Here is a 25743-nt window from a genome sequence, read left to right as displayed (position 1 = left end):
CCCATAAAATCAGCTGTAGAGGAACACGTTGGGCCTGAAAATGCTGTCCCAGGTCTGAATGCAGAGGGAAGCCCTGGAGAACGTCAACAAGAGAGAAGGAACCCTGATCCCGGTCCTGAAAAAGGCCCCAACCGAGAGGCAGCCAATGCCAAGGGAAGCCCCCCAGAGTCAGGGGTAACCTGGAAAGCACTCCTCCCGACCCAGGCTGACACCTTAGAGATAGAGGTAGCTATAGAGCCCCCTCCTCTGGAGGCCGGCCAAACAGCAGAAGCCCCCTCTCCTGGAGCCTGGCCAGAGAGCGAGCCCCCAAGAACTCTGTGCATGCTCCGCTGCCCTCTTTCCTTTCCGGGAGGATCCGCCACAGGCGCCCCAAGGCAGGCGGCGGGCATTCATCCGGCCGGAATCCGGATCCGCTCCGGAGCCAGGAGGGGCGGGCTGCCGTGACTTCATCCCGGAGCCTCGCCATTGGCCCCGGCCCTTGTCACTCAACCCACTTCCTCCTTTTTTGGGGGGTGGAAAGCCCCAAAGAAAGAAAGAAAGAAAGAAAGAAAGAAGGAAAAGTTTGGAAGAGGGCGAAGAGTGAGTTGTTGCAGGGGATGTGAAGCGAGAGCGAGAGCGAGGGGCAGAGCAGGGGATCCTCTGGGCGCCATGGCTTCCCCTTCGTGCCCCCCTCCGGAGCCCCCGCCGCCCCCGGGCCCCTGCCCTCCCTTCCCGGCCCCGCCGTCGCCCTCCGGAGCCGGGCTCGCCTTCCAGCTGCAGATCGGCCTCACCCGGGAGTCGGTCCTCCTGCCCTCCGCCGCCTGCGACCTGGCCCAGGTCAAGCAGCTCGCCTGCTCCATCGTCGACCAGAAGGTACCCGGCTGATAGGGAGGGAAGCCTTGGGACATTACACTCTCCGATAGACTCTCCTTGGGGGATGCTTCTCCATAGGGAAGAAGCATTGAGGAAGAGACCAGACCTTGCCATAGGGAATCATTGGGGGATACTGCCCATAGGGAAACCATACGGGCCTCTAGGGAGACATTAGGGAAGACAAAGATATAGCCACCTTATTAGTCTGTGGACTCAGTATGTGGAGAGATCTTCTTGGGACACCTTTGAGACTCACTGGAAGAAGGAAGCTGGCAGCAGGAGCTTCCCTAGACTTCAGTCTAGTTCCTGAGATGCATTTGGGGATACAGGACTTGTCCACCGAGGAACATTGGGAAATGCTTCCATTATTATTATTGGTATTATTAGTGATGCCATTCAGTGTATCAGATGCTTTCTGGGGGTGAGATTCACTTTGAATTAAGATACTCAGCCTTCGTCCACACTGCAAAAAATAATCCAGCTTGACACCACTTTAACAGCCCTGGCTCAAGGCTATGGAATTCTGGGAACAGTCATCTGGTGCCACCACAAACTACCATTCCCAGATATCCATAGCACTGAGGCCTGGCATTTAAAGTGGTGACAAACCAGATTATTTCTACTGCATGGGGATAGTTATACAAACCTACTTTGTAGGAGGCAAGCCAATAGGGTGCAGTGGTTTGGGCATTGGACTCTGGAGTCCAGGGTTCGAATCCCGGATCAGCCATGGAAGCCCACTGAGTGGCCTTGGGCAAGTCACACTCTCTCGGCCTCAGAGGATGGCAATGGCAAACCCCCTCTGAAGAAATCTTCCCAAGAAAACCCTATGATAGCTTAACCTTAGGGTTACTATAAGTCAGAAATGACTTGAAGGCACACAACAACAACAACAACAGCAATGTGGAAATCAACAATGTGCGTTGCATGGGGACTAATGAATCCACAAGAGGATCACCCCATATGTGTCAGTGTTTGCAGGCAACCTGGATTTTCCCAGCCTTTTGTATGTATTCTGGGCTTTGTGTGTATGAAAGATTCCAGTTGTGTGTTTGCCTGTCTGTAAACATGGCTTTTGTGCGTCCATGACATCTCAACCTTTGTGCACATAGTTCGCCTTTTGGAAGCATTTTCCCAGCCCAGAAAGAGGTAACACATCACACCGTATCAAGTGGATTTAATTGTGTGTCTCCATCTTAGAGTCCATTTGGATGCACAATGATTACTGAAACAGAAACCTGGCATCCCATAAAATGTGCTTTGCTCCTCAGTTGTGATGGGAAAAGAGTCATTTAAGGAGCTGGGGAGCAGATATTAAGAATCTGAGGACTACCCCCAGATTTGGGGGATTCTGGAAGTTATAGTCCTCTCCCTTTTTTCCCCCTACAGCTCTTGGTTAAAATCAGAAGAGCAGATATCTGTGAAATAATTTGGCAACCCTCTGGCAGGAGACCTCAGAATGGCTGAGCCAAAGGTGGTTGTTGTTGATTCATGCCTTCTTATGGCAACCCTAGAACCTATCATGGGGTTTTCTTGGTAAGGTTTGTTCAGAGGGGGTTTGCCTTTGCCATCCTCTGAGGCTGAGAGAGTGTGACTTTCCCAATGTCACCGTGGCTGAGGAGGGATTTGAACCTTGGTCTCAATGGGAACCCACTGAATGGCCAAGTCACACTCTCTCAGCTTCAGAGCAAGGCAAGGGCAAACATAGAGTCACCATAAGTCTTGAAGGTACACAACACCAACATCAGGAGATGATGGGATGCAAAGAAAGCCTTCCCCTGAAGACTGCAAGACCTGAGCAAGGTTTAATGTGTGTGTGTGTGTGTGTGTGTGTGTGTGTGTGTGTATGTATGTCTGTAATTTAGATCACTTTCAACTCTGTGTCTCACTTAATCTTCATCCAGAATGAATACCGACCTCATTTTTTATGTTCTGGTGAAGGAGCGGAAACAACAGCGGAGACGCTGGCTGCTCTGCTCAGGAAAGGGAAGCGTTCCTGGTTCCGAAAGAGGCTGAGAGATAATGGCTGGGAGCTCTCCAGGATGGAAAACGCCCTCCTCTACATCCTTTAGCAAAGGCAGGAGGAAACCTGGAAGCCTATCTCTATGGGGGGTGGGGATAATGGGAGGGAGAGTTTAAGCACTTGTCTGGATTAACACACACCATTTCCCTGGGCCTTTTGCCACTTAGATTTCTCTCTCTGTCCAGAGCTTAGAGCAATGGTTCCCAAACTTTAGTCCTCCAGGTGTTTTGGACTTCAACTCCCAGAAGCCATAGCCAACTTGGCCAATAGTCAGGAATTCTGGGAGTCAAAACATTGGTAGGATCAAAGTTTGGGAATTGCTAACTTAGAGGATATATATAGGTTTAGTTTCCCTTATCCAGAATTCTGAACTATTCCAAAAACCATTCCTCCCCTTGAATGGCTGAGATAGTGACATTGCTTTCTGGTGGTTCGGTGTGTACATGTTTCATGTACCTTCAGACTATGTGTATAAGGCGTATTTGTTGTCGTTCGCCTTCGAGTCGTTTCCAACTTATGGCAACCCTAAGGCGAACCTATCCCAGGATTTTCCTGGCAAGAGTTGTTCAGAGGAGGTTGGCCGTTGCCTTCCCCTGAAGCTGAGAGAGTGTGACTTGCCCAAGGTCAGCCAGTGGGTTTACATGGCCAGGCCATGACAGTAAAAATGGTGTCAAACCAGATCATTCCTGCAGTGCAGATGCTAGCTACGTCTAGTTCCTCAGATGCAATGAAGTAAGCTTCAGTTACAGCTTTTGCCCAGTTAGTCTCTAAGGTGCTACATGCAGGAATTCCCAAACTGTGGTCCTCCGAGAGTTTTGGACTTCAGCTCCCAGAAGCCACAGCCGGCTTGGTGGACGGTCAGGAAATCTGGGAGCTGAAGTCCAAAACATCAGTAGGACCAAAGTTTGGGAATCACTGTAGGATCCCTTTGCATACTGACACATGTCACACTGGCGTGGCGATGTCTCTGATGTCTCTTGACTGTCCTCAGGCAAGGAAGAAATATTTTCAGGTGTGTGCATTTGTGGACGGATTGACAAGTTCCTCCTCTCTTGTTCTTGCCTTGCCCTGCTCCCAGCCTTGATCAGGCTTTGAATAAAGGACCGTGCCCTGATGCCAGGTTGAGTCATGGGCCATGTTTCTCTCCTGGGCTCAGCCGCTAAGCCTGGCACTTTGGGCAGCCGAGAGATGGAGGGATGAAAGAGACTGGGGTGACTCAGGAGGCAATTCCCAATAGCTTGGCGGCGGCTGGTTCTTGCAGCCGGAGTGTAGCCATGGGGCGGTGGTGGGGAATTTGGAGAGCATTGCCTCTCCAAAAGAGGATTCTGCTGCTCCAAATGAAATGCTTAGGGGTTATTCAGACACTGAAAATAATACTGATAGATTCCACACTTTTGGGGCTTCAACTTCCAGGAGCACTAGCCAGTCAGGGATACTGGGAGCTGTTCCTCCTCATTCATAACTTTTGCCACCTTGACCACACTCTGATGTTACACGTCTCCCGGTTTTCAGCTGTGAAATGTTGGAGGGTATGTAATTGTTGCCTATACTTTGCTCTGACTGTAGAAAGAAGGAAAGGGGGGGTTTGGAGGAAGGAAGGGAGAGGCTGGAGGTCAACTGGAACCAACATGTGCCTTTCAGATCTTTTCGAGTTAAAAATAAGTGCCTGGATTTGCATAGCAGCTTGTAACAGAGAATGAAAGAATGGATCTTGTTCCTTGCCTATCCCTATGTAAAACATCCCATCCTTAAAATTGACAAAGACACATGCACATGTTTAGTGCAAAGGTTTCATCATTATTTCATTTCATTTCTATTCCCCCCTCAAACAACAATAACTCTAAGATTCAAGGCTGATCACAAAGATGAACTCAAATGCAACGTTCTCATTGTTCAGCTGCAAATTGTTAATTCAGTTGGAGATCTCTCCACATTTGTGGCTTTGTCTTTTGTGGATTTGATTATCTGTGGTTTTCATTCATATGTTATCTCTAGGAATCTCTAGGTCCTCCATCACAATTCTGTTTAATTTGAATTAAAAAGAAGGGGGGAGGGATCCCTATAATTCTTACCAAACTTTAGAAAAATTGGTTAGAAGAAACAACTGATCTGAGATGGCAAAAGATATTTATTTGGGGATTGTTTTTATATTTTACTTTGCAGAAGACATTAAAACAGGGATGGGAATTGTACAGTTCACTGACTGAATGTTGTGTGTCTGTTTGTCTCCCCTGGCTATCCACAAGCCAGGGCTGGGTGTCCATTTGGACACACAATGATTACTTTTAAAAACAGACAACTATAGTGCTATGATTTCACAAACTCCCATGGCTGCCTCCTAAGAAAACCTGGGTTTTATAGTTCGGGGAAGCACTAGAACATCTCCCTCCACTGCAAATCCCAGGACTCCATGGCATGGAACCACGGCAGTTAAACTGGAACGACTGTGTTGTAATTGTGCAACGTGAAAGAGCCCCTGGTGTTACTGTTGAACAGTCGCATTCACACATTATGCTAGCTGGTCTTTTGTCTCCTGGTCAGAGCTTTGTACCTTGGCTTCAAATGAGCGACTGCTTTGAAGTTGTACAACGCAGAAGCCTTGTCTGGTTGTTTCACAGACTGGCAGCTTGCAACAAAAAGGACCATCTTTCTTTCAGTTTCCGAAAAGCTTTCCCGCCTCGTTGCCCAGAACGGCCTGTTCCTTGCCATGGGCAGCCAGGTGTGAGTGAGCCCTTCCGTAAGATTGGCACGTAATTGAAAAACTGCCATTAGCTGAGTTGTCCCTTTTTCTCCAAAGCTCAGCCCTGCGGGATGCAATCTCTCCAGGAACGTGGCAGGTTTGAACTACACATTACCACAGATTTTCAGGTTGAATCTCTCTTATCTGAAATGCCAGGGACTGGAAGTGTTCTGGATTTTGGATTGTGAAGGAGTTGTATTTGCATATGTGTACATAATGAGATATCCTGGAGATGGGCCCCAAATCTAAACACAAAATTCACTTATGCTTCATATCCACCTTATCCTGGAGGTGATTTTATACAATACTTTAAATAGTGCATGAAACAAAGCTTGTGTCTACTGAACCAAGGTTTGTGTCTACTGCACCATGCAGGGAAAGATTACTGATTTAACATATCTGAATCCTAATAGACTCTACCGACTCTTTCCCCATCGCATCACATACCCTTTGACATTTCACAGGTGAAAACTGTGGAACATGTGGCCAAGGAACATCAGCATGTGCTTAAGATGGCCAAGGTTATTAATGAGGAAGAATGCATAAGCTAGAAGAGACTGCAGTGGTTTGCTTTTGCCTGAGGCTACTGGGAAGAGCACTACTTCTGCACTTTGAACATGTTTTGCAGCAACTGATGACAAAAGGGCAAAGTGGGAGGAAGAGAGAAAAACAGAGACATTTTTGAGACACCTGCAAAACTGATGCAGGTCTTTCAGATCTTTATAGTGGTCAGTTAGTGTTGATGTTTGAAAGCAAAAAATCTGGGTACCAAAAGTCAGTTTCCCTGGGTTTAAAACCTTCCCTGAGACGATTCCTATTATTATGAGTGCAATAGCAAGGACACTTGTATCAATCTAAGCATTGCGCCATGAAGCCATTATCTTAGTTCATACCTCTTGTTCACAGACTGGAATTTGTGAACATGAATCAATTCAGCTGTTTTTCTTTCTAGTCTTCCTTTGTTCAAGGACTGCAAGCTGTAAGTCCCATCCTGTATATTCTGGAAGGTTAAAATGCTCTGCAACTGGTTTTGGGATGTTGCCCTTTCTAGTGCCGCCTTGGGAGAGTTTCTAAGCTAGCAAAGGCCTAAGCTGAGTTCGTTTGAAGATGGGCAGCTACTGATGTTCTATCTGGGCCAGTATTATTTACTTTGACTGGTCTACAGCATTTCAGCCAGAGGTTTTGTGCCTAGCCATGAACAGGAGATCTTGAAGCCTCTCCACACAAAGCATGTTTGCCTTCCCGCTGCACTGTGACTTCAGTCCACAGATGTCAGCTAGGTGTGCCCAGCGTTGCCTTGCCTCATTTCATCCATGCCTTTCTTTTCTCTTTGGCAGTTCCCAGAGTGTGGTTTTTACGGTCTCTACGACAAGATCTTGCTCTTCAAACATGACCCATCGTCAGCCAACATCCTTCAACTGGTCCGAGCTGCCAGCGATATCCAGGAAGGCGACTTGGTGGAGGTGGTGCTCTCAGGTACATTGTGGAACGAATAGACAGCAACCTGTATTGATGTTAGAAGCTGTCCTGACCATGTGAAGTTGAAGGCTTTCACGGCTGGAATCAATAGTTATTTGTGGGGTTTTCGGACTGTGTGGCCGTCTTCTGGAAGAGTTTATTGTTGACGTTTCACCACCAGCAGTGGCTGGCATCTTCAAGCATCTTCTCTGGGGTCAGATGAAGACTCAGGATGTTTCTTGGGTTTTTATGGGTTTTGAGCATGTAGGGAACAGCTTAGAGGGCCATGTGTGTCCCTTCAGTTTTTATTCTCTGGCCTAGATCTTGTGACTAGGCAGGTGGCAGGTGATCTTTTTTTGACTCTTGTGTCTAGGCAACAGAGACATGGGCAGGATGTGGGTTTTGGGTGCACTCAACCCCTTCTGTGTTTTCCTTTGTTGGGGGGGGCAGGGGAGAAGAAAGGGGTGAGTAAGACTAGTAGTGACCGGAGTTTGGAGCAAGTTGCTTTTGTGGTCTACCATACCCTCTAACAGGGACAGTCCCGATTAATCCTACCTTGTCCCACTTTTCCAGCTGTGTTTAAACTGCCCCGGTTTCTCTCTCGTCCTTCCACTTTTCTCCCTCATCCTAGCTTACTTCACTAGCTGCAAACTGAGTTCAAAGTTGTTTGCATTCAATTAATGCAGTAGGAAGGGGCAGCACCTTGCTCTTCCCAGTAGGATCAGGCAAAAGCAAACTGCTGCAGGCACTCCTAATTTGTCTCTTCTTCCTCATCTATACCTTTTGCCATTTGCACCACGCTCTGTTGTTCCTGGTCTTCAGGTATCTCAGTTTGCATCTCCGAAATCTTGGAGGGTTATGGACTCCAATGAGAGCCATTGTGGTATAGTGGCTTGTGTATTGGCCTCTGGAGAGCAGGGTTCGAATCCCTGCCTGGCCATAGAAAAAGTCTAAATTCCAACTAGCAAACTTTGATTTTACCATTTTATATAAGGGACACCATTTTACTACACCATTATATTTAATGAGACTTGAACATCCATGGATTTAGGTATCCATGTGGGTTCCTGGAACCAAACTGCAGTGCATACTAAGGGCCCACTGTACATAATTTGTTTTGAGAGTTGTTTTGCCCAAGGTAGAGAAAACTACCTTGAAGAAGGGTTTGCATTCAGTTTTGGTGCTGGTTAGTGGATGATGGGCCTTGTAGTCTCAACACACCAAGTTCTGGATTGCAGAACACTGCCCTGGCATTTGAAGTGACCATTTTGAACGGATGCTCCCTGTTGAGACAAACCCACGTCTGAACGCTCTCTCTCTCTCACTCTTCCTCCCTTCCGTAGCTTCCGCGACTTTCGAAGACTTCCGGATCCGTCCGCATGCCCTCAACGTCCATTCTTACCGGGCACCGGCGTTCTGCGACCATTGTGGAGAAATGCTTTTTGGACTGGTGCGCCAAGGCCTTAAATGTGATGGTAAGGGATGGGCATTTTTTATGGGAAGGGATATGATGTGAGGTACATTGTTGCTGTGTGCCTTCAAGTCATTTCGAACTTAAGGCGCCCCATCATAGGATTTTTCTTGGCAAGTGTCTTCAGGAGGGGGTTGCCATTGCCATCCTCTGAGGCTGAGAGAGTGTGGCTTATTGCCCAAGGTCTACAACTAGTACATTATCTAGGGCTGAGGTAATAAAAGCATGTGAAGGGACATGTTGGGTTGCTAAACCCAGTTGTTTTAAAACAGTACAATCCAGAGTGTAAAATTCAAATGCTTTTAGTTCCTTTGCTCTTTCCACCATAAGGAAGTCCTACTGGAATGTCCTAAAACCAAACACTGGGGGATTTTTCTGGCTTACTTTCCTTACTTTCTTACTTTGCATAACTTCTTCTAGGTTATTTTTTTTTTTAGCTATTTGGAGAAGCAAGATCACAGTTTGGAAAAGTTCACATTTTAGTATTTGTGTTATAATCTGAGATATTCTGGAAGCTATCGTCCCAAAAGGAGAACCACTGTGGCATAGCGGTTTCAATGTTGGACTAGCGCCCTTGAGACAGGAGTTCGAATCCTGTCTTGGCATTGTAAACCTACTGAGTGATCCTGATCAAGTCACACTCTCTCAGCTTCAGACTATGACAGTTGCAAACTCCCTCTAAAAGAACTTGCCAAGAAAACCCCTTAGCATCGTCATAAATTGGAAGCAAACTTTAAGGCATGCAACAACAACAGCAGTCCCCAAAAGTAACTTTTCTAAACTCCGAAGAAGTCTTATTCTGTGTCTGCCTCAGTGATGATATTTTGTTGCCTCTCTAGCCTTGAAAAGTCATTTTAAAATCTGCTAGGACTCTCTGCAAGGCTGCAACCAAGGTTAGGTTTGGTGCCTTCTCTTTGCTAAAACGGAACAGCAGCTAATCCTTAATTCTGCCTTTATCTTGAGATGTTATTCCTGTTTCTTTTTCTTAGTGTCCTTGCTCAGTTTTAAGATGCTGAACACATTTTAAAGACTCTCCCCCCCTCCCCACAATAATTTTGCACATTGATATTTGGAAAAAGTGATATTTGGAAAAAGATATTTGCTGTTTAATTCTCATGTGAAACTAGGAACCTGTTCACAAGACTCAGATATAAAGCTCTGTTTTGGGTATAATGGTTTGAGCATTGAATTAGGACTCTAGAAATGAGGGTCAAATCCCCACTCAGCCACTGGGTGACTTTGGATAAGTAAGTCACACACTCTCAGCCTCAGAGGAAGGCAAAGACTACCCCACCCTTGAACAAACCTTGCCAAGAAAACCCATGATAGCTTCACTTTAGGGTTGCCAGAAGTTAGAAACAAAGGCACACAACAGCAAACAAAATTCTGCTCTAACTGCCAAGCCAACATCCTGTGGAATCCTATGATTTGCAGTTTAGGGAGCAGTCAGAATTCTCATCTCTAGTGCTTCCCCAAACTATAAATCCAGATGCAGCCCTGGCAGTTAAAGCGGATGCAGAACATTAAAAATGTGGGGTCCGGAAAGGGGCCTGGGACATATGGGCCATGGCAATTAAAGCAGTGTCAAACTGCATTAATTCTGTAGTGCAGATGCAGCCTGACTCACCTCTTTGTGAGCCATAACCTTGCAAAACCCCTACAAATCCAAGCCCAGGCTGGCCATTCCACATCCCAAGTTGCGCAACCTGGCTCTTGTTTTCGACCTTCAAAACCACGTGACTTTTTAGCGGCCGCATGCCCCCATTTGGCATTCGCCTCAGGGCCTGGCATGCGATTACCCGGTTGGCTTTTAGGTCCATGGCATGTTTAATGCTTAATCGGAAGCTAATACATCGCTCACCTTACCATCTTTTCAAACTGGCATTTGGAGGAAATCTCCATTCCTTTGGCTTACTTTGCTGCTGTAGGGCATGAGAAGGTCCCTGAAGGGGTGCATTTTTTGGATCCCAGACTAAGAAACATGGTTTTTTGGTTCACATGACTGTCACTTTCCCATTACCGAGCCTGGAAAGTTACAGTCCCAAAGCTCTCAAGCCAAGTTAGTCTCCCATCATAGCTACAGATTATTGGCATTCTACTTATTTGCTTCCCTGTTTCTTAAAAGTAACTAGAATTGAGATCTTTTTGTTATTTTTATCGTTAACAACGTAAACATCACAACCTTTCCTTTGGAATCAGGACTCAAAGTGGCTTACAGCGATCATACAAATACACTATAGAAGAAAGCATGGAAAAGAGTCTTATTAAAAGGAAATTAAATGTTCTGTAATATCGAAAGCCATTGAAAACGTCTTTACTGTGCTGTCTTACTTTTGTAATTTGTTTGTACAGTTGTACTGTTTTAAAGTGTATGGTTTTTAAGTACTTTTGTCTTTGTAAATGGTATTCTATTTTTTAAACAGTTTTTAATATTGATCAGTTTTTAATATTGTAATAACTTAATTCTGTTAATGTTTAATTATCACTTTTGTGTGTTTTTACTTGTCCTGAACTTTTGAATTGTAAGCCATTTTGAGTCCCGATTTTGGGGAAAAGCAGGATCTAAATCATTATAATTATCGTCATCATTATATTTATATTTATTTAGGTCAGTGGTTCCTAAACTTGGGTCCATCAGGTATTTTGGAAGCCTCTGTCAAGTGGACAACAGTCAGGAATTCTGGGAGATGAAGTCCAAAACATGTGGAAGACCAAAATTTGGGAACCACTGATCTAAATAAATATGATGATGATGACACCAACAGCGATGATAATAATAATAGATAAGCAAAAAGCAGTTGAAAAACAGTACATCCGCCTGTTAATTAAACTTGAATGCCAGTTTTCTGGCCATGAAAGCATCACTCTAGAGCAGGTTCTTCCCTCAACCTTATCTCCTCCAGATGTGTTGGACTACAACACCCATAATCCTCCATCTGAGAGTTCTGGTCTCTACATAACTGAAGAAAGGTTGCCTTTGACTTACTTCTTTGCTTCCAATCTCACCGCCTCTTGCATTGTTTTTCCTCTCCCAGGCTGTGGGCTGAACTACCACAAACGTTGTGCCTTCAGCATCCCCAACAACTGCAGCGGGGCTCGAAAACGGCGCCTATCGTCCACCTCTCTGGCCAACTCCCAGTCCTTGCGCCTTTCTATCACCGACTCCTTGCCCTCTACGTCCGATGATCTGGTGAGTCAACATCATCTCTCTCTGCCTCTCTCTCTTGCTGCAAGGAACAGCTCTGCTTGATTATTATTATTTCATTTATTAAAACCCACCTTCCTCCCTGTATAGGGACTCAAGGTGGCTATTAAGGACAAGTCCTGTTGTCCCTAACGACAGCGCAGCTGCATGCACATGCCACCAGTGGGGACAACGGGGGCTGTCCCTAATGTTGCTGCGGCCACGTGCGCAAACCATCCATTGAAGTTCCATTGTCCCCAATGGTGGTGCCGTGTCATGTCTACACCATCATTGGCGACAACGTGGACTTGAGAATCTGTGGATTTTGGTATCCATGGTGCATCCAGAACGGATTCCCCCATGGCTACCGAGAGCCAACTGTACATTAAAATAGAATTAAAGCATAGAATGCTTCTGAATTCGTTGCAGGATAATCCGATAGAGGACTGGCAAAATGAACAGAATTTCTGGCAGGGCTCTGAGCATTTCTTTCCAGTCAACTAACCCTATTATTGCCCCCATTCTCTTTGTGTCCCCCCTCCACAAGAGCCGGAGTTCGGTGGAGCTTTTGCCCCGCCGCCTGACATCCTCCACGTACATCGGCCGCCCCATTGAACTGGACAAACTCTTCCTCTCCAAAGTCAAGGTGCCCCACACTTTCCTCATCCACTCTTATACCCGCCCCACTGTCTGCCAGTATTGCAAGAAGCTCCTCAAAGGCCTCTTCCGCCAGGGACTGCAGTGCAAAGGTGAGCAAAAAAGGTTGGGCATTCCAAAATAAAATCCAACAACACTGATATAAATGTAAACCCATGCTTCTTAACCATGCTCCAAATGGAGGACATTTTGAAATTCCTCCTGGAGAGAAGGCTGAAATGTAGGATGTGTCCTGGAAAAGGAGAATGTCTGGTCACCTGGATGGGTCTCCTTTGGCACACACCTGTATGGGATGTAATAGATGAACAAAAGAAGAATGTCCTGTGGCACAGTTCCACCTGCTGGCCATGCTGTTGTATTGCACATCCTTGTTGGCCAGGTGCGCAACCTTGGTTCACATCAACAGGTGGGAAGCCAAGTGATGCAGAAGAGGCAATAAACAGCGAGTGGGGACTTTTTCTGGATATGATGTAGTACTCTAACCCTGCTCCTTCCTTTCTCTCCATGCCACATCCTTTCCCCAATTCCTTCCAGATTGCAAATTCAATTGCCACAAGCGCTGTGCCACTCGAGTGCCCAATGACTGCCTTGGAGAGACACTGTTTAACGGGGGAGGTGAGTGCCAACCACATTTCTTCTTGCAAAGGGCTGGAAGTGGGCTGGAAGTGGAGGATCCGGTTTCAACTCTTGAGATGGGAGGAACCTAATTCTGGATCCACGGTTTGAGATGGGTGGGGAGTCAGTTCATGCAGTTCAAAATTTAATTTGGAGTTCGGGATGGGCAGTTGAATGCCAGGCTCTTATTCATCTCGATAAGTGGGTAATTTTCAAATTTGTTCAAATCTGTGTTTTTTCCAAATAGAGGATTGGGACTAAGGAACCAGTTTCAGATCTTAAAAGCTTGCCATCTGCAGTTGTTAGGTAGCCCATGCATCAAAAGAACCATTTGGCCACACACCCTTTTCTCCTTTCTCCTCCCAGATGTTATGATGGAAGAGCCCAGCGACCTCAGTGAGGCAGAGAAGAACTCACTCATGGATGAATCGGATGACTCTGGGATCATCCCTGGGTCCCATTCGGAGAACGAACTGCAGATGGGCGAGGATGCTGATGATATCAGCAAACCTCAAGGGTGAGGAGAGGCCCTGACCCCAAAACTGTCCTTTCTTTGCTGTCCCTAGATGCAGTGTGAAATTTGTTTCTGACTGTTATTATTATTAGTTTGCATACATTTTATATCTGTAGTTCCTTCCTCCCATAATCGGCCCAGAAACTCCTTCTTTTTAGGATTCATGCCACCCCAGTGAACGATAAAATAGGGAAAAAGTAAGTCAAGCTTGATGCTCAAAAAACCCAAAACCAATTGGGTTTATCTTTGGAGAAGAAATTAGTAAATGGAATTACTGTATTTATCTTTCTCTTTTTCCCACTGAAAAGGAGAAAATAACGAAACACTCTTCTCATTTTCCACTGACTTCTGCCATCCTTGGTCTCACATCTCCCTCTAGCTTTTGTGTCTCTTTGAGAGCTTGAAAAAGTTGCTTTTTAAAAATGTGACAACTCCCAGAGACTTGGGTGGGGCCTGGGGATTCTGGGAGTACTCACAAGGATCTGTCCTTTTGTTGATGTACATTCCACTTTTGTCTCCCCAGCTCCATGGGTTACATCCCACTCATGCGAGTGGTCCAGTCGGTCCGACAAACCACCCGAAAGTCCAGCACGGCTCTGAAGGAAGGCTGGGTAGTCCATTTCAGCAACAAGGACACTCTGGTGAGCTGCGCTGGGGGCTGGGCAAGGTGGGCAGGAGGCACAGGGGACGTCTGGACAGCTTTCGGGAGCAGCTGAGGATGCTGTGTGCTCAGCATGGGTTTCTTGATGGCTTCTAGTCCCATAGTCCATATACACACCCATGCACATGTTCCATACTCTTCAATTGTCCTGGTTTGGCAGAGAAAATAACATTTCTGGACAGAAAGCAGAAAAGGTAGATTTTGGGGCACAAACCTTGTTTTCTGACTAGGAAACTGGACATATTGAGGAAGATGTGGGAGAAGTGTGAGTGCATGTGTGTGTATGTGTTTATTTTGGGGGACCTAAGTCACAAGTGCAAGTTATGAGGCCTTCCGGATGCTGTTGGTCTACGGTTCTTGACATTTCTCACCCTCGACTATGCTGGCTAAAATAGCCAGGTCTTGCTCTCCAGCAATTTGTAATAGGCTACATGCAATGACTAGTCCTGTAGACCCCCTTGAACGAATAGGATTTATACAAGCCTTGACTTAACTAGTCAGCAGTTGAGTCATTGGGGCTGCTTTGGACTAGGAATTATATTTAGCCTTCGGACTATCAATCTCCAAATCCCACCGCCTCCATAACCCAGTGGCTATGCTGGCTGGAGGAGATCCTGAAAGTTACATTCCAAACAAGGAATATCTCCTCTTGCTTCAGGGCACGGAGGCTTACAAAAAGATGCCTCCATCCCATCCTGGTAGCAACGTGGCTGTAGTGGCTCTTGCTCTCTTCTTGTTTTGTAGCGGAAACGTCATTACTGGCGGCTGGACAGCAAATGTCTCACCCTTTTCCAAAACAACTCCAGCAGTCGCTACTACAAGGTAAGAGGCTCCGTTTCTTGGCGGGCATTTCAGGGTGAATGAAAACAGGATGCTCAAGGGTCTTGGAGGGACACTGTTCTTCCTCTGCTTCAAACATACTTTTTAATCTCAATGCAGTTTCCGAATGACAGGTGGCCATTGGGATGAGCAGGTTTCATGTTTGACTTATACTCCGCTTTCTCCCAGAACTGCAAGACGCCACTGCTCTAAAACAAAAAGAAGCGTATTTTGGGGCAGGGAGGGAGCAGCATAGTTTTAATGTAAGTCTTCCTTTTTCCTAGGCATAGGGGCAAGAGAAATAGTGCTCCCTCTTGCTGCTTATGCCAGAGTGAGGGCAGAAAACAGTTGCCTTTGCTCTGTGTTGGCTTCATGGCATCATCACGTAGACAGACAGGATTTGTGCCCTTATCTTGACCAGAGTTTGGAAAAGTTTGGGTTTTTTCTTTGGGCTCCACCTTGCTGTATTGCCCAGCTGATGTGACAATGCCAGCCGGGGGATTCTGGGAGTTATCGTGCACAGAAGCCCCTATCTCTTCTAAACTTAGGTCATAAAGCCAGATTTAAGTGAGTGTCATGCTGGAGGACCTAGAGAGAACGTATTACTCAAATCTGTGAATAATCAAATCCGTACGAGTCAAAATGCAAATGCTGAAGGCTGACTGTATTCCCAGTATTCTGTAGGTCAGAGACATGGCAGTGAGTTGCTGTAGAAATACAAGAAACCCATGCCTGCCTGGAAGGTTGGGATAGTTGTTGAAGGGAGCTGATTTCAGTTTTCTTTCCTCTTCACATCCCAACCCTATAGGAGATTCCTTTGTCGGAGATCTTGGCTGTAGAACCTGCCCGGGACTTTTCCCTGGTGCCTTCAGGGGCCAACCCTCACTGCTTTGAAATCATCACAGCAAAAGCCACCTACTACGTCGGGGAAAATGGTGTTCCCAGTAACAACCAGCATGGAGGGGACAGCCTGGAGCAAGCGAAGGCTTGGGAGACAGCCATCCGCCAGGCTCTCATGCCAGTCGTCCTCCAAGGCGTGGCTTCTGCCCAGGGCGAAGCACCTCACCGTGAGTGTCTAAGAAACACACACACATACTCTCTCATATATTTTAAGTACTCTTCTCTCGAAACATAAGTTTCATGGAGTTGAAGCCTCCCTTCTGAGCATGCTCCTTGTCCAGTACTGACCTCTAGTGTTCCGATGGGGTATTGCCTCACCACATCTTGGTGGTTTGGTTTTGTCTCTCCTTCTTACACAACAGCCCTTGTGGGTACACAAGGCCTTCTTTGTTGGACATTGGCATGGGAGCAAGTTGGTAGGTTGTTGTTTTGGTCTGACTTAGATTTTTCTTCCAGGACAAGCATCATTGCGAATCTCTGTGTCCAACAGTCAGATCCAAGAGAATGTGGTGAGTGTTGTAAGCCCTGGTTTTCTTTGGTGGTCACCCTTCAACTATCCTCTTAAGTCCTTAACTTGGAGGGAAGAGGAGGATCTACTCTATCCAGCAAAGTATGACTTCTTTATCCAATTGTAGGATATAGCCACTGTCTACCAGATCTTCCCAGATGAAGTCTTGGGCTCTGGACAGTTTGGTGTTGTCTATGGAGGTAAGCTACAACTTGGTTTCACTTTACCCAAAATGCAACATAACTACAGGTTGAGTCTCCCTTATCTGGAATTCAGAAATCTGAAATACTCCAAAATCCAAATTTGTCCTCAGGGGTGGCTGAGATAGTGACACCTTTGACACTGAGTTTGAAGATATTTCAGCTGACATGGGAGGTGGGTTGGTTGCAAAGGCCCATATATCATCAGTGGGGAATCTTCATCTAAGAAGAGATTGACTTCTCTTTGAACCAACAGGGAAACACCGGAAGACAGGACGCGACGTGGCAGTGAAAGTGATTGACAAGCTCCGCTTTCCTACCAAGCAAGAAAGCCAATTGCGCAACGAAGTCGCCATCTTACAGGTGAACTGGGTGTCAGCCATCTTGCAGAAGTGAACAGGCAAAATGTCCATGGAAGAAGATGGCTGAAGGGATTCCTTAAAGTTAAAGGAGGGAAGGGGGAGACATGTAACCTGATAGAATGAGCAATTGCAATTGCAATTGCATGACCCCCAGGTCTCTCTTGTGGGTCAAAGCAAGCCCAAATACTTCAATTTTCTACTTCTCAAAATGGCGACAGGAAATGTCAATAGTCACCATTTTGAGAGAAACTGCAGAGAAAATGGAATTATTTGGGGTTGTTATAGGCTTCTGGTTTGCTTGTGGGGGGCATGTTTTCATCTGTTTGGTGGGCTTTCTGTGTAATTATCAGGCAAAATTTGCCAAAATCATGCCAAAAAATTGACAGGTCTGCCACAAACTGGGATTCAGAGGCCTTACGTAGCACATAGGTTGCATTATGTTCATCCTTGTTCTAGATCTTGTTGGGCTGCATCAAATTCCATCACTGTCTCTGATACAGGCCGGGGCTGATGGGAGTTGCAGTCCCTTGCTCTAGACTATGTACCAGCCCCTCCTTCCTATTCTGCCTTACTGCAGAGTTTGAGACACGCTGGGATCGTGAACCTGGAGTGCATGTTTGAGACACCAGAAAAGGTCTTTGTCGTGATGGAAAAACTCCATGGTGACATGCTGGAAATGATCCTGTCTTCGGAGAAAGGTCGGCTTCCGGAGAGGATTACGAAGTTCCTCATCACGCAGGTTAAAAAATAAAACCTTTTATTATCATGCCTTTCCTTCAACCTCTTTCCTGTCCAGTTCTGCAAAATAATGGAAAGTATGAGTGAGAGAGGATGTAATTCAGGCAGTGTCCACTAGATGTCGACAGAGACTGGGGTGAGGGTATTCGGGGTGAAGATATTCTCTCCATATACAGTGGACCCTCTACATTCTCTGGGGTTAGGGGTGCTTTAGGGGTGCAGAACCCCCGTGAAAGTGGGGAAACTGCAAATTTAAAATAAAACTCTGTTTTACTTGAAAGAACACCTCTCTAGGAATCTCCAGGTCCTCCAGCAGCACAACCCTATGGTCAACATCTGCAAGAAGACAACCATAGAATTATGCTGGAAGACTTACTCGCTTTCTTTAACATCCTTTTGTCATTCTTTTTGTGGTGGACTTTTGTGGCGCATGCGCAAGTGGAATCCCAACGGGAGAGAACTGGGCAACTTTTCTGCTCCTTTTTGTCTCATTTCTTCTTCCATATTTGTGTCCCTATGTTCAGATCCTGGTGGCCTTGCGGCATCTGCATTTCAAGAACATTGTGCATTGCGACCTGAAGCCGGAAAACGTTCTCCTGGCTTCGGCTGAGCCGTTTCCCCAGGTGAGAATTCATAGTCTGAAGCACCTCCTAAATTGTAAAAGGAGCTGGCGTATCCACACTGCACAATTATAGCAGTTCAGTACCACTTTAATTATTATGGTTCCAGACCAAAGAATCATGGTCTATGGAGAGGGACTTATACTTATTTTGTGCGCTTCTCTGAACCCACAGCATTAAAGCTCTCTTGACTTCTCACAAAAATACACATCCCAGGATGTGAACTACATATCCCAGGGTTGATGAATTTCCAGTGGTTTTAAGCCTGTAAATTGTTTTAACTGTTTTTAAGTAACATACACATACATATACATATATAACATTACTGATGTTATAATGAGTTTTTAATCTGTATTGGCTTTCGTTATTCATAAGCTGTCCTGAGTCTTAGTATTGGGGGAAAGATGGGATAAAAATGAATATAAATGTTTAATTTATAAATTATAACAATTCATAATCATGTATTATTAAGAATCATGTGCTATTAATATATATTAGTAATAGTAATAGTAATAAAATTTATTCGGTCTTTGACCAGTATAAATATATATTAATACAGTATGTGTAATTTATAATACTATATTATTATTGTTTAATACATATTCTGGTTTAGAATATATAATAATTGATCATGTTTTATTGGTAGTATATAATAGCAATGCATAATGCACTATTAATATGTAATAACACAATAAAATGCATAATTTATAATAATGATGTGTTGTTATGTAATTACTTATATACATGTATAATTTATAAGTAGTTAGCCATGTATTAGTAATATATCACAATAATATGTATTTTACAATAATGAAATATTAATATGTAATAATAATAATAAAAGTGTTTTATTAATATGTAATTACATATATGTATTTATAATTTATAGTAGTTAATCATGTAGTAGTAGTGTACCATAATACTGTAATATGCATTTTATAATGCATTATTAATGTGTAATGACATATAATAACCTGTATAATTTATATTACTGATGTGTTATTAATATGTAATTACATACAATAAATCTTATATGTGTAATTACATATTAATAATACATCAGTAATATAAATTATACAGGTTATTTATTATCTGTTATTACACAGTAATAATTCATTATTATAATAAATATAATAATAAATTATTATAAATAATTTATGGTATTAGATCATGTGTTAGTAGTAGTATATCAAAATAATATAATGCTTTATTAATGTGTAATAACATATAATAACTATAATGTTCAATAATTAATAGTAATGTATAATAATAATGATGATAATAACAGACCTCTTTTTAAGACCCCCAAATGATATTTTTGGGGATTTTATGCCATGTTTCCTCAGTACATGGCAGACCTTCATCTTTTTTACTCTTTCCCCACTTGCAGGTTAAGCTGTGTGACTTTGGCTTTGCCCGCATCATTGGTGAGAAGTCCTTCCGCCGTTCGGTTGTGGGCACCCCGGCTTACCTGGCACCTGAGGTCCTTCTCAACCAGGGCTACAACCGCTCCTTGGACATGTGGTCAGTGGGGGTCATCATGTACGTCAGCCTGAGTGGTACCTTCCCCTTCAACGAAGACGAGGACATCAGCGACCAGATCCAGAACGCCGCCTTCATGTACCCACCCAACCCATGGCGCCAGATCTCTGTTGGAGGTAAATGTCCGTGGCGCTTGGCTGAGAAGGGAGTGCTGGGGTCTGCTCTCACATAGTCTTTGTCATTGTACCATGGATTATTCTGGCAACCATTAGGCAGTAGGAAAACAATAGGTGCAGTAAGGAAATAGGGGCTTTGTGCAGTGGGCACAAAAGTGGGCATTGGGGAAACAAAAGGTGCAGTAAAGAAGTATGGGTTTTGTGAGGTGGGCTCAAATCCACGGATGGCCATCCTGTGGTTGGGGTGGGCCAACTCTGTGTGTGTGTGTATAATTTAAAAATTAATATTAAATATTTTAAAATATATATTTTCAAGCCCTGGATGATTGAATCTCTGGGTGAAGAATCTGTGGATACAGAATCCACGGATATGGAGGGCCAGTTCTTTCATATATACGCTCTTGCAGCCAGGGATGGATAGCATGTGGCCTTACTGAATGTTGGTGGAGAGCAACACCCATCATGCCTCGCTTCTGGTTGGAGATGATGGGGGTTGGAGTCCCCTGTCATCTGGAAGGGCCACACATTCCCCATCCCTCCTTTGGGGATGGGGAGGTATAGCTTCATTCTGAAGATGTCTAGTGAAGATGACCGCCGCCACCTCAATAGGCAACTGGTTCCATTGCCCAATTTCTCTTACTGTCAAGAAGTTCATTCTCATGTTCATTCAAACTCTACCCTTCTGTAGCTAAACCCATAAGACCCGGTCCTAGCTTCTGGGGTAGCAGAAAACAAGCCTGCCCCATCTTCTCTGTGACAACCCTTGAGATATTTAAAGAGTGCCATCATGCCACCCCTTGGACCTACCTTCACCAGGCTCAACTTGACCGGTTCCCTCCACCTTTCCTCATATGATTTGTGCTCCGTGTCTCTTCTCCTCCTCGTTGCCCTTTGAATGTGCTCCAAAACCATCTAAATCCTTCTTAAAATGAGACACCCAGAACTGAACCCAGAGCTCCAGATGATTCCTGACCCAGTGCAGAATATAGTGAGGCTAGGACTTCCCTTGACTATGGTTCTACTTGAATATGGTTCTGTTATGGTTCTGTTTCTTACTGGACAAGAGTTGGTGTTGATGGCATCCAAAATGGCACAGCATCCATCATGATGTCTCTTTCTTTCTTCCTTCCTTTCTTCCGTAGCCATTGATCTGATCAACAACCTGCTCCAGGTGAAGATGAGGAAACGCTATAGTGTTGATAAATCGCTCAGCCACTCATGGTTACAGGTATCTATAAAGATTGGGTAGAATGGTATGGTGAACCTTGCAGACCCCAAATCAACCCTTTTAAACAGACATTTTAAGAGTATAAATACAGCAAACTCCATTTTACTCTAAGGAAAACACACCTCTCTCCCTCTTAAACTGGAATTAATGTTGGAATTCATTCTCCATCTCATTTAATTTGCAATAGGAATCTTTGTATTTTAACTCTTACCTTGTTTAATTCTCTTTTAATTGGTTTGCGTTTAATTTTATATGACTGGGGGAGGGTTGGGATATGGGATTCTTTTTAACTTTGTCTGTAATTTTAATCTCTTGGATGTTTTAAACACCTGTTGTAATCCGCCTTGATTCCCCAACCTGGCCACCTCTAAAGGTGTTGGATTACAACTCCCAGAATCCCCTTCTAAGGCTAAACCTGAAGCTTAACTATATGACTGTGTTTCTCAACATGGCAGCCACTGGGATGTTGGACTAGAACTCCCAAGATCCTCAACCCAGTAGTAAAGCTGCGGATTAACTATAGGAGAGTGCATCCACTCTGGCAGCTTCCAGCAGAGTTGGACTATAGCTCCCAGAATCCCCCAGCCGGGGGTTGTAGTCCCATGCTTCTGGAAGCTGCAAGTGAATCAGAAGTACTGTATATACGCATGTATAAGTCTAGAAATTTTAGTCAAAAATTGACCCCAAACCTGACCCGACTTATCCAAGGGTCAATGCAAGTACTATATATATATGATTTAAAGTACAGTTGATTCAGGTTTATGGGGTCAAATTTTTGACTAAAAGGAACCATCCTCTGATGAAAGGCAAGAGTGAAACCTGTCCTGGAAAGCACTGACCTTCCTCTGCTCCATTCAGGCTTTAATGTGAGCACAAACAGTTATGTCTGATGGAATTTTATTCGGCATCATTTTCCTTTGCTTTATCCTTTAGGTCCTTTGTGACATGCCTCTAAGTTTTACCTTCGACTTATCCGTGGGCCATGTCGAAATCCATAATTTTGGTCCCCAAACCTGCGACTTATACATGAGTCATAGAACCATAGAATCATAGTTGGAAGAGACCCCAAGGGCCATCCAGTCCAACCCCATTCTGCCCTGCAGGAACTCTCAATCAAAGCATCCTGACAGATGTCCATCCAGCCTCTGTTTAAAGACCTCTAAGGAAGGAGACTCCACTACACTCTGAGGAAGGAGTGTGTTCCCCTTTGAACAGCCCTTACTGTCAGGAAGTTCCTCCTAATGTTTAGCTGGGATCTCTTTTCTAGACACTATACTTTTATTGATGCAGCCTAAAATTGCATTGGCCTTTTTAGCTGCTGCATCACACTGTTGACTCATGTTCAATTTGTGGTCTGCTTGGACTCCTAGATCCCTTTTCACATGCAGTCTCTTATATATGAGGTCAACTTCTAGTTGAGTATATATGGGTAATGCCTAGATCTATGCACAAGTGAACTGTTCTGATTTGTCTCCATCTTCTGTGATGCACACCAACAGGACTACCAAACATGGCTGGACCTCCGAGAACTAGAGAGCCGGATGGCGGAGCGCTACATCACACACGAGAGTGATGATGCCCGGTGGGAGCAGTTTGCTGCCCAACATGGCCTCCCGTATCCAGATCACTTGCGGGTCCGCCGTCTGGATGAAGAGGAGGAGGAAGAGGAGGAGCAACAGCAGGAGATGGAGATGAAGGGCTTGGCGGACCGGGTCAGTGTGCTCTGAATTGCTCTTGCCATCAGATGGCCGATGGCAGACATCTCACAGAGGGTTGTGGTCACCCTTCTCCTCTTCTTGCATCATCTTCGGAGGTCATTCTTTGGAACAAGACAACAGCATCAACTGCTAGCACAAAAAGCCAAAGACAACTCAAGGGAATGTCTGAATTTTCACCCTTTCATTTTGCAAATTCTCCATTTCTTCTCCCCTGGGAGAGAAGGACTCAGGCGACAAGCGATTCTCTTAACTCCAACCCTGTTTGGGAGGAAGACACTGAATGATCAGAAGCTGAGGACCAGTTTTGAGGAGGAGCTGACGGAGGAAGGAAGGTGGAGAAACAAACCAAATGCATGGACTGCCTGCTACAGTCTGTGCAGTAAAAGGATCTGGAGATTCCCTTGTGCCAAACCTGGTGGGTTCAGGAGCCAAATATTTGCCCCTGGGACCATCTGGAGTTGCTGAAAAATCGCACACACACACCCATGAAAAATGCAAAAATGGAAGTGTCAGTACCTCCACTCCTAGTTTGAAAACATGTGGTCTTTTTCATGTGCCACAGAACAACGGAACCCTGCAACCTATTTTAAAAAAGGCATAGTGCCACTTTGGCCAGACAAGAGTCTGGTTTGGGGGATTCTGGGTAGGAGTAAAAAACCACCAAGGTAGTCTCTGGGGTCACATATGGCTAGCACTTCGACACCCCCCCCCCTTTATTGGAGGTTTATCAAACCATAGTGCGGGAACCATATCTTTTTATCTCAAAGGTAAAGAAGGGTTCCCGTTTTGTTCCTGTTTTCGTTGGAATGGAGAACTGCATCGGCAGCTATTGAAAGAGGCTGGCGCTCGGTCTAGAATTCGAATTGCTTCCTTTCAGCCTCCGTTTGTGCCGCGAACCTGGCTGTCTTCCTGCCTCCAAACCGCTTCCTGCCCTCTGACCTTCCAGCGGCACATCGGCTCCGTCTCCGTTGAAAAAGCGGCTGTCTGAAGGAGGCCGGCGCTCAAAAGACTAGTTCCTTGTGCAGCAAACAAAGCCACCTTTTCTTCCTCTCTGGGGCTTGATGGCAAGTTCTTGGGCGAGCATCTTGGCACCGAAAACCTTTCCAACGGCCAGCCTTGGCTCATTGGTTTGAGGAAGGAAAGCTTGTGGGGGGTGGGAAGGGGGTGGGGGTTTTTCATTCTTACTCTGTGTGTTTTTTAAAATAATAATAATAATAATAATAATAATATTGGAAGCTTTGGTCCCTTGACTCCTTTGAAGAGGCAGCCATCTCAGCAAGACTTCAGGAGATGCAGAAATGGCACTGAATTCTCCTAAGGCAAGGGTGGGAACAGTGCAACCCAGTGGATGTTATTGTACTGCAAATCCCATGATTCCCTCACCTTTGGTCTTGCTGGCTTAGGTCGATGGGAGACTTACTCCAGCAACAATTGGAGAGTTGCGTGATTTCTATCCTGACTGAAGGTTTAATGCACAGGGAAGCAAAGTGCCTCTCTCCAAGAGTGTCTGGATTGCAACTCCCATCTGCCCTAAGCCTTGGTTAAGGAATAGTAAATAGTAAACCACCTTGATTTGAGTCTTTTTCCAGCAATAGCTGGAGAATGGCATGATTTTCTATCCTGACTGAAGGTTTAATGCAAGTGTAAGCAAAGTGTCTCTCTCCAGGAATGGCTGGAGTGCAGCTCCCATCTGCCTTAGCCATGGGCAAGGACTGCCGAGGGTTGCAATCTAACCACATCTGGAGGGATGCAGTTTGGCCACTCTTGGCTGTTTCCAGGGAGAGGGCTTAAATTATCCTTCCCTGACGCATCGCCCTCCGTGATGCTGGAATGTATCCTCGAACTCACGCTGGGGCTTTTTCTGGTATGTCTTTATCTGTATTGGTTTTTTAAAACAGTAAGCTGCTTTGGGTCCTAGTTTTGGGGAAAGAGGCCAGACCCTCCTCCTCCTCCTCCTCTTCTGCCTCTCCATCATCTCTTTTTGTCTCCCACAACCCATAGCTGTATCCCCAGATGTTTGCACACTAGGCTTTTTGCTTCTGCGTCGTACCATGCGCAATCCATGGCTTTATCTGTTGCGTGTGCACGGATGTCCCATTGCACACTGATGGTCTCTAGTCCTCTTCCCAACACAACGGTGCAACACAAGTGTGCGTTTCCCGCATTCGCCGGGGCTCACCAGGGACCACCAGGCCGCCTTGTCAGGGCTGTTCTCCCCCTTTCCTCCCCTCCAAGGCCAACGATGCTCCTCACTGTCCTCTTCCCCGCCGCCTGCCACCCTCCCTCCTCCTTCCATTGTCATGGCTACCATCCTCTCCGTCGCCATGGCTACCCCATCCTCGCACTATTATTACCACAACCATTTATAAGCCCATTGTTGCCATCACACCCGACGGACCCCTTTCCCTTTGAGACGTGGGTCTTCTTAGCGCTCTGGGTTCGGTCGCCCTGGCCTTGCGCTCAGATCTTCTTCTTCCGTCAGTGTTGCGATGGATGCAAAGCCATGGACACTTGGATAGACAGGGCAAACCTCACCTGGATTAGTTGCTTATTTATCATATTTACCAAAGGCAAGGTGTGATATCTATCTATCTATCTATCTATGAAAGCAAACATAGTGTGAGTTGAGGACCCTGATCCTGGAAACCAGAGTTTGAATCCAGATTCAGTTCTTGTAGGTCTCTTAAGCTGCACTTATTGGGGAATTGCTCCTTCGGTGGAAAATGTATAGAAATTCACATTTTGCAAAGAGAGATAGCAATTTTCTCAATGACATAGTTGACAGGGGCGGGGACATGCTAATTATTCATAAGTGGG

At 45.3% G+C, this 25743-nt stretch overlaps 1 protein-coding gene across 1 annotated transcript; it reads left to right on the top strand.

Moving 5' to 3' along the window:
- Positions 1 to 520: 520 nt before the first annotated feature.
- On the top strand, positions 521 to 23513 carry PRKD2 (protein kinase D2). Its single transcript, XM_042440938.1, has 18 exons — positions 521 to 852; positions 6953 to 7091; positions 8417 to 8548; positions 11580 to 11734; positions 12276 to 12477; positions 12920 to 13000; positions 13367 to 13517; positions 14038 to 14155; positions 14920 to 14997; positions 15803 to 16061; positions 16351 to 16403; positions 16530 to 16602; positions 16859 to 16965; positions 17542 to 17703; positions 18227 to 18325; positions 19713 to 19980; positions 21123 to 21208; positions 22708 to 23513. The coding sequence occupies exons 1-18, from the start codon at positions 649 to 651 to the stop codon at positions 22933 to 22935; spliced, it is 2595 nt and encodes an 864-aa protein (XP_042296872.1). The 5' UTR covers positions 521 to 648; the 3' UTR covers positions 22936 to 23513.
- The last annotated feature ends 2230 nt before the right edge of the window (positions 23514 to 25743 follow it).

This window comes from Sceloporus undulatus, chromosome 9, assembly GCF_019175285.1.
Source record: "Sceloporus undulatus isolate JIND9_A2432 ecotype Alabama chromosome 9, SceUnd_v1.1, whole genome shotgun sequence".
In the NCBI taxonomy this organism is placed as follows: Eukaryota; Metazoa; Chordata; class Lepidosauria; order Squamata; family Phrynosomatidae; genus Sceloporus; species Sceloporus undulatus.
This window is presented reverse-complemented; position numbering and strand designations above follow the sequence as displayed.

Coding starts and splice junctions, on each gene's coding strand:
- PRKD2 (XM_042440938.1), top strand. CDS start 649: ATGGCTTCCCCTTCGTGCCCCCCTCCGGAGCCCCCGCCGCCCCCGGGC. Junction 16,966..17,541: donor ACGAAGTCGCCATCTTACAG/GTGAACTGGGTG, acceptor GCCTTACTGCAG/AGTTTGAGACACGCTGGGAT. Junction 21,209..22,707: donor TCAGCCACTCATGGTTACAG/GTATCTATAAAG, acceptor GCACACCAACAG/GACTACCAAACATGGCTGGA.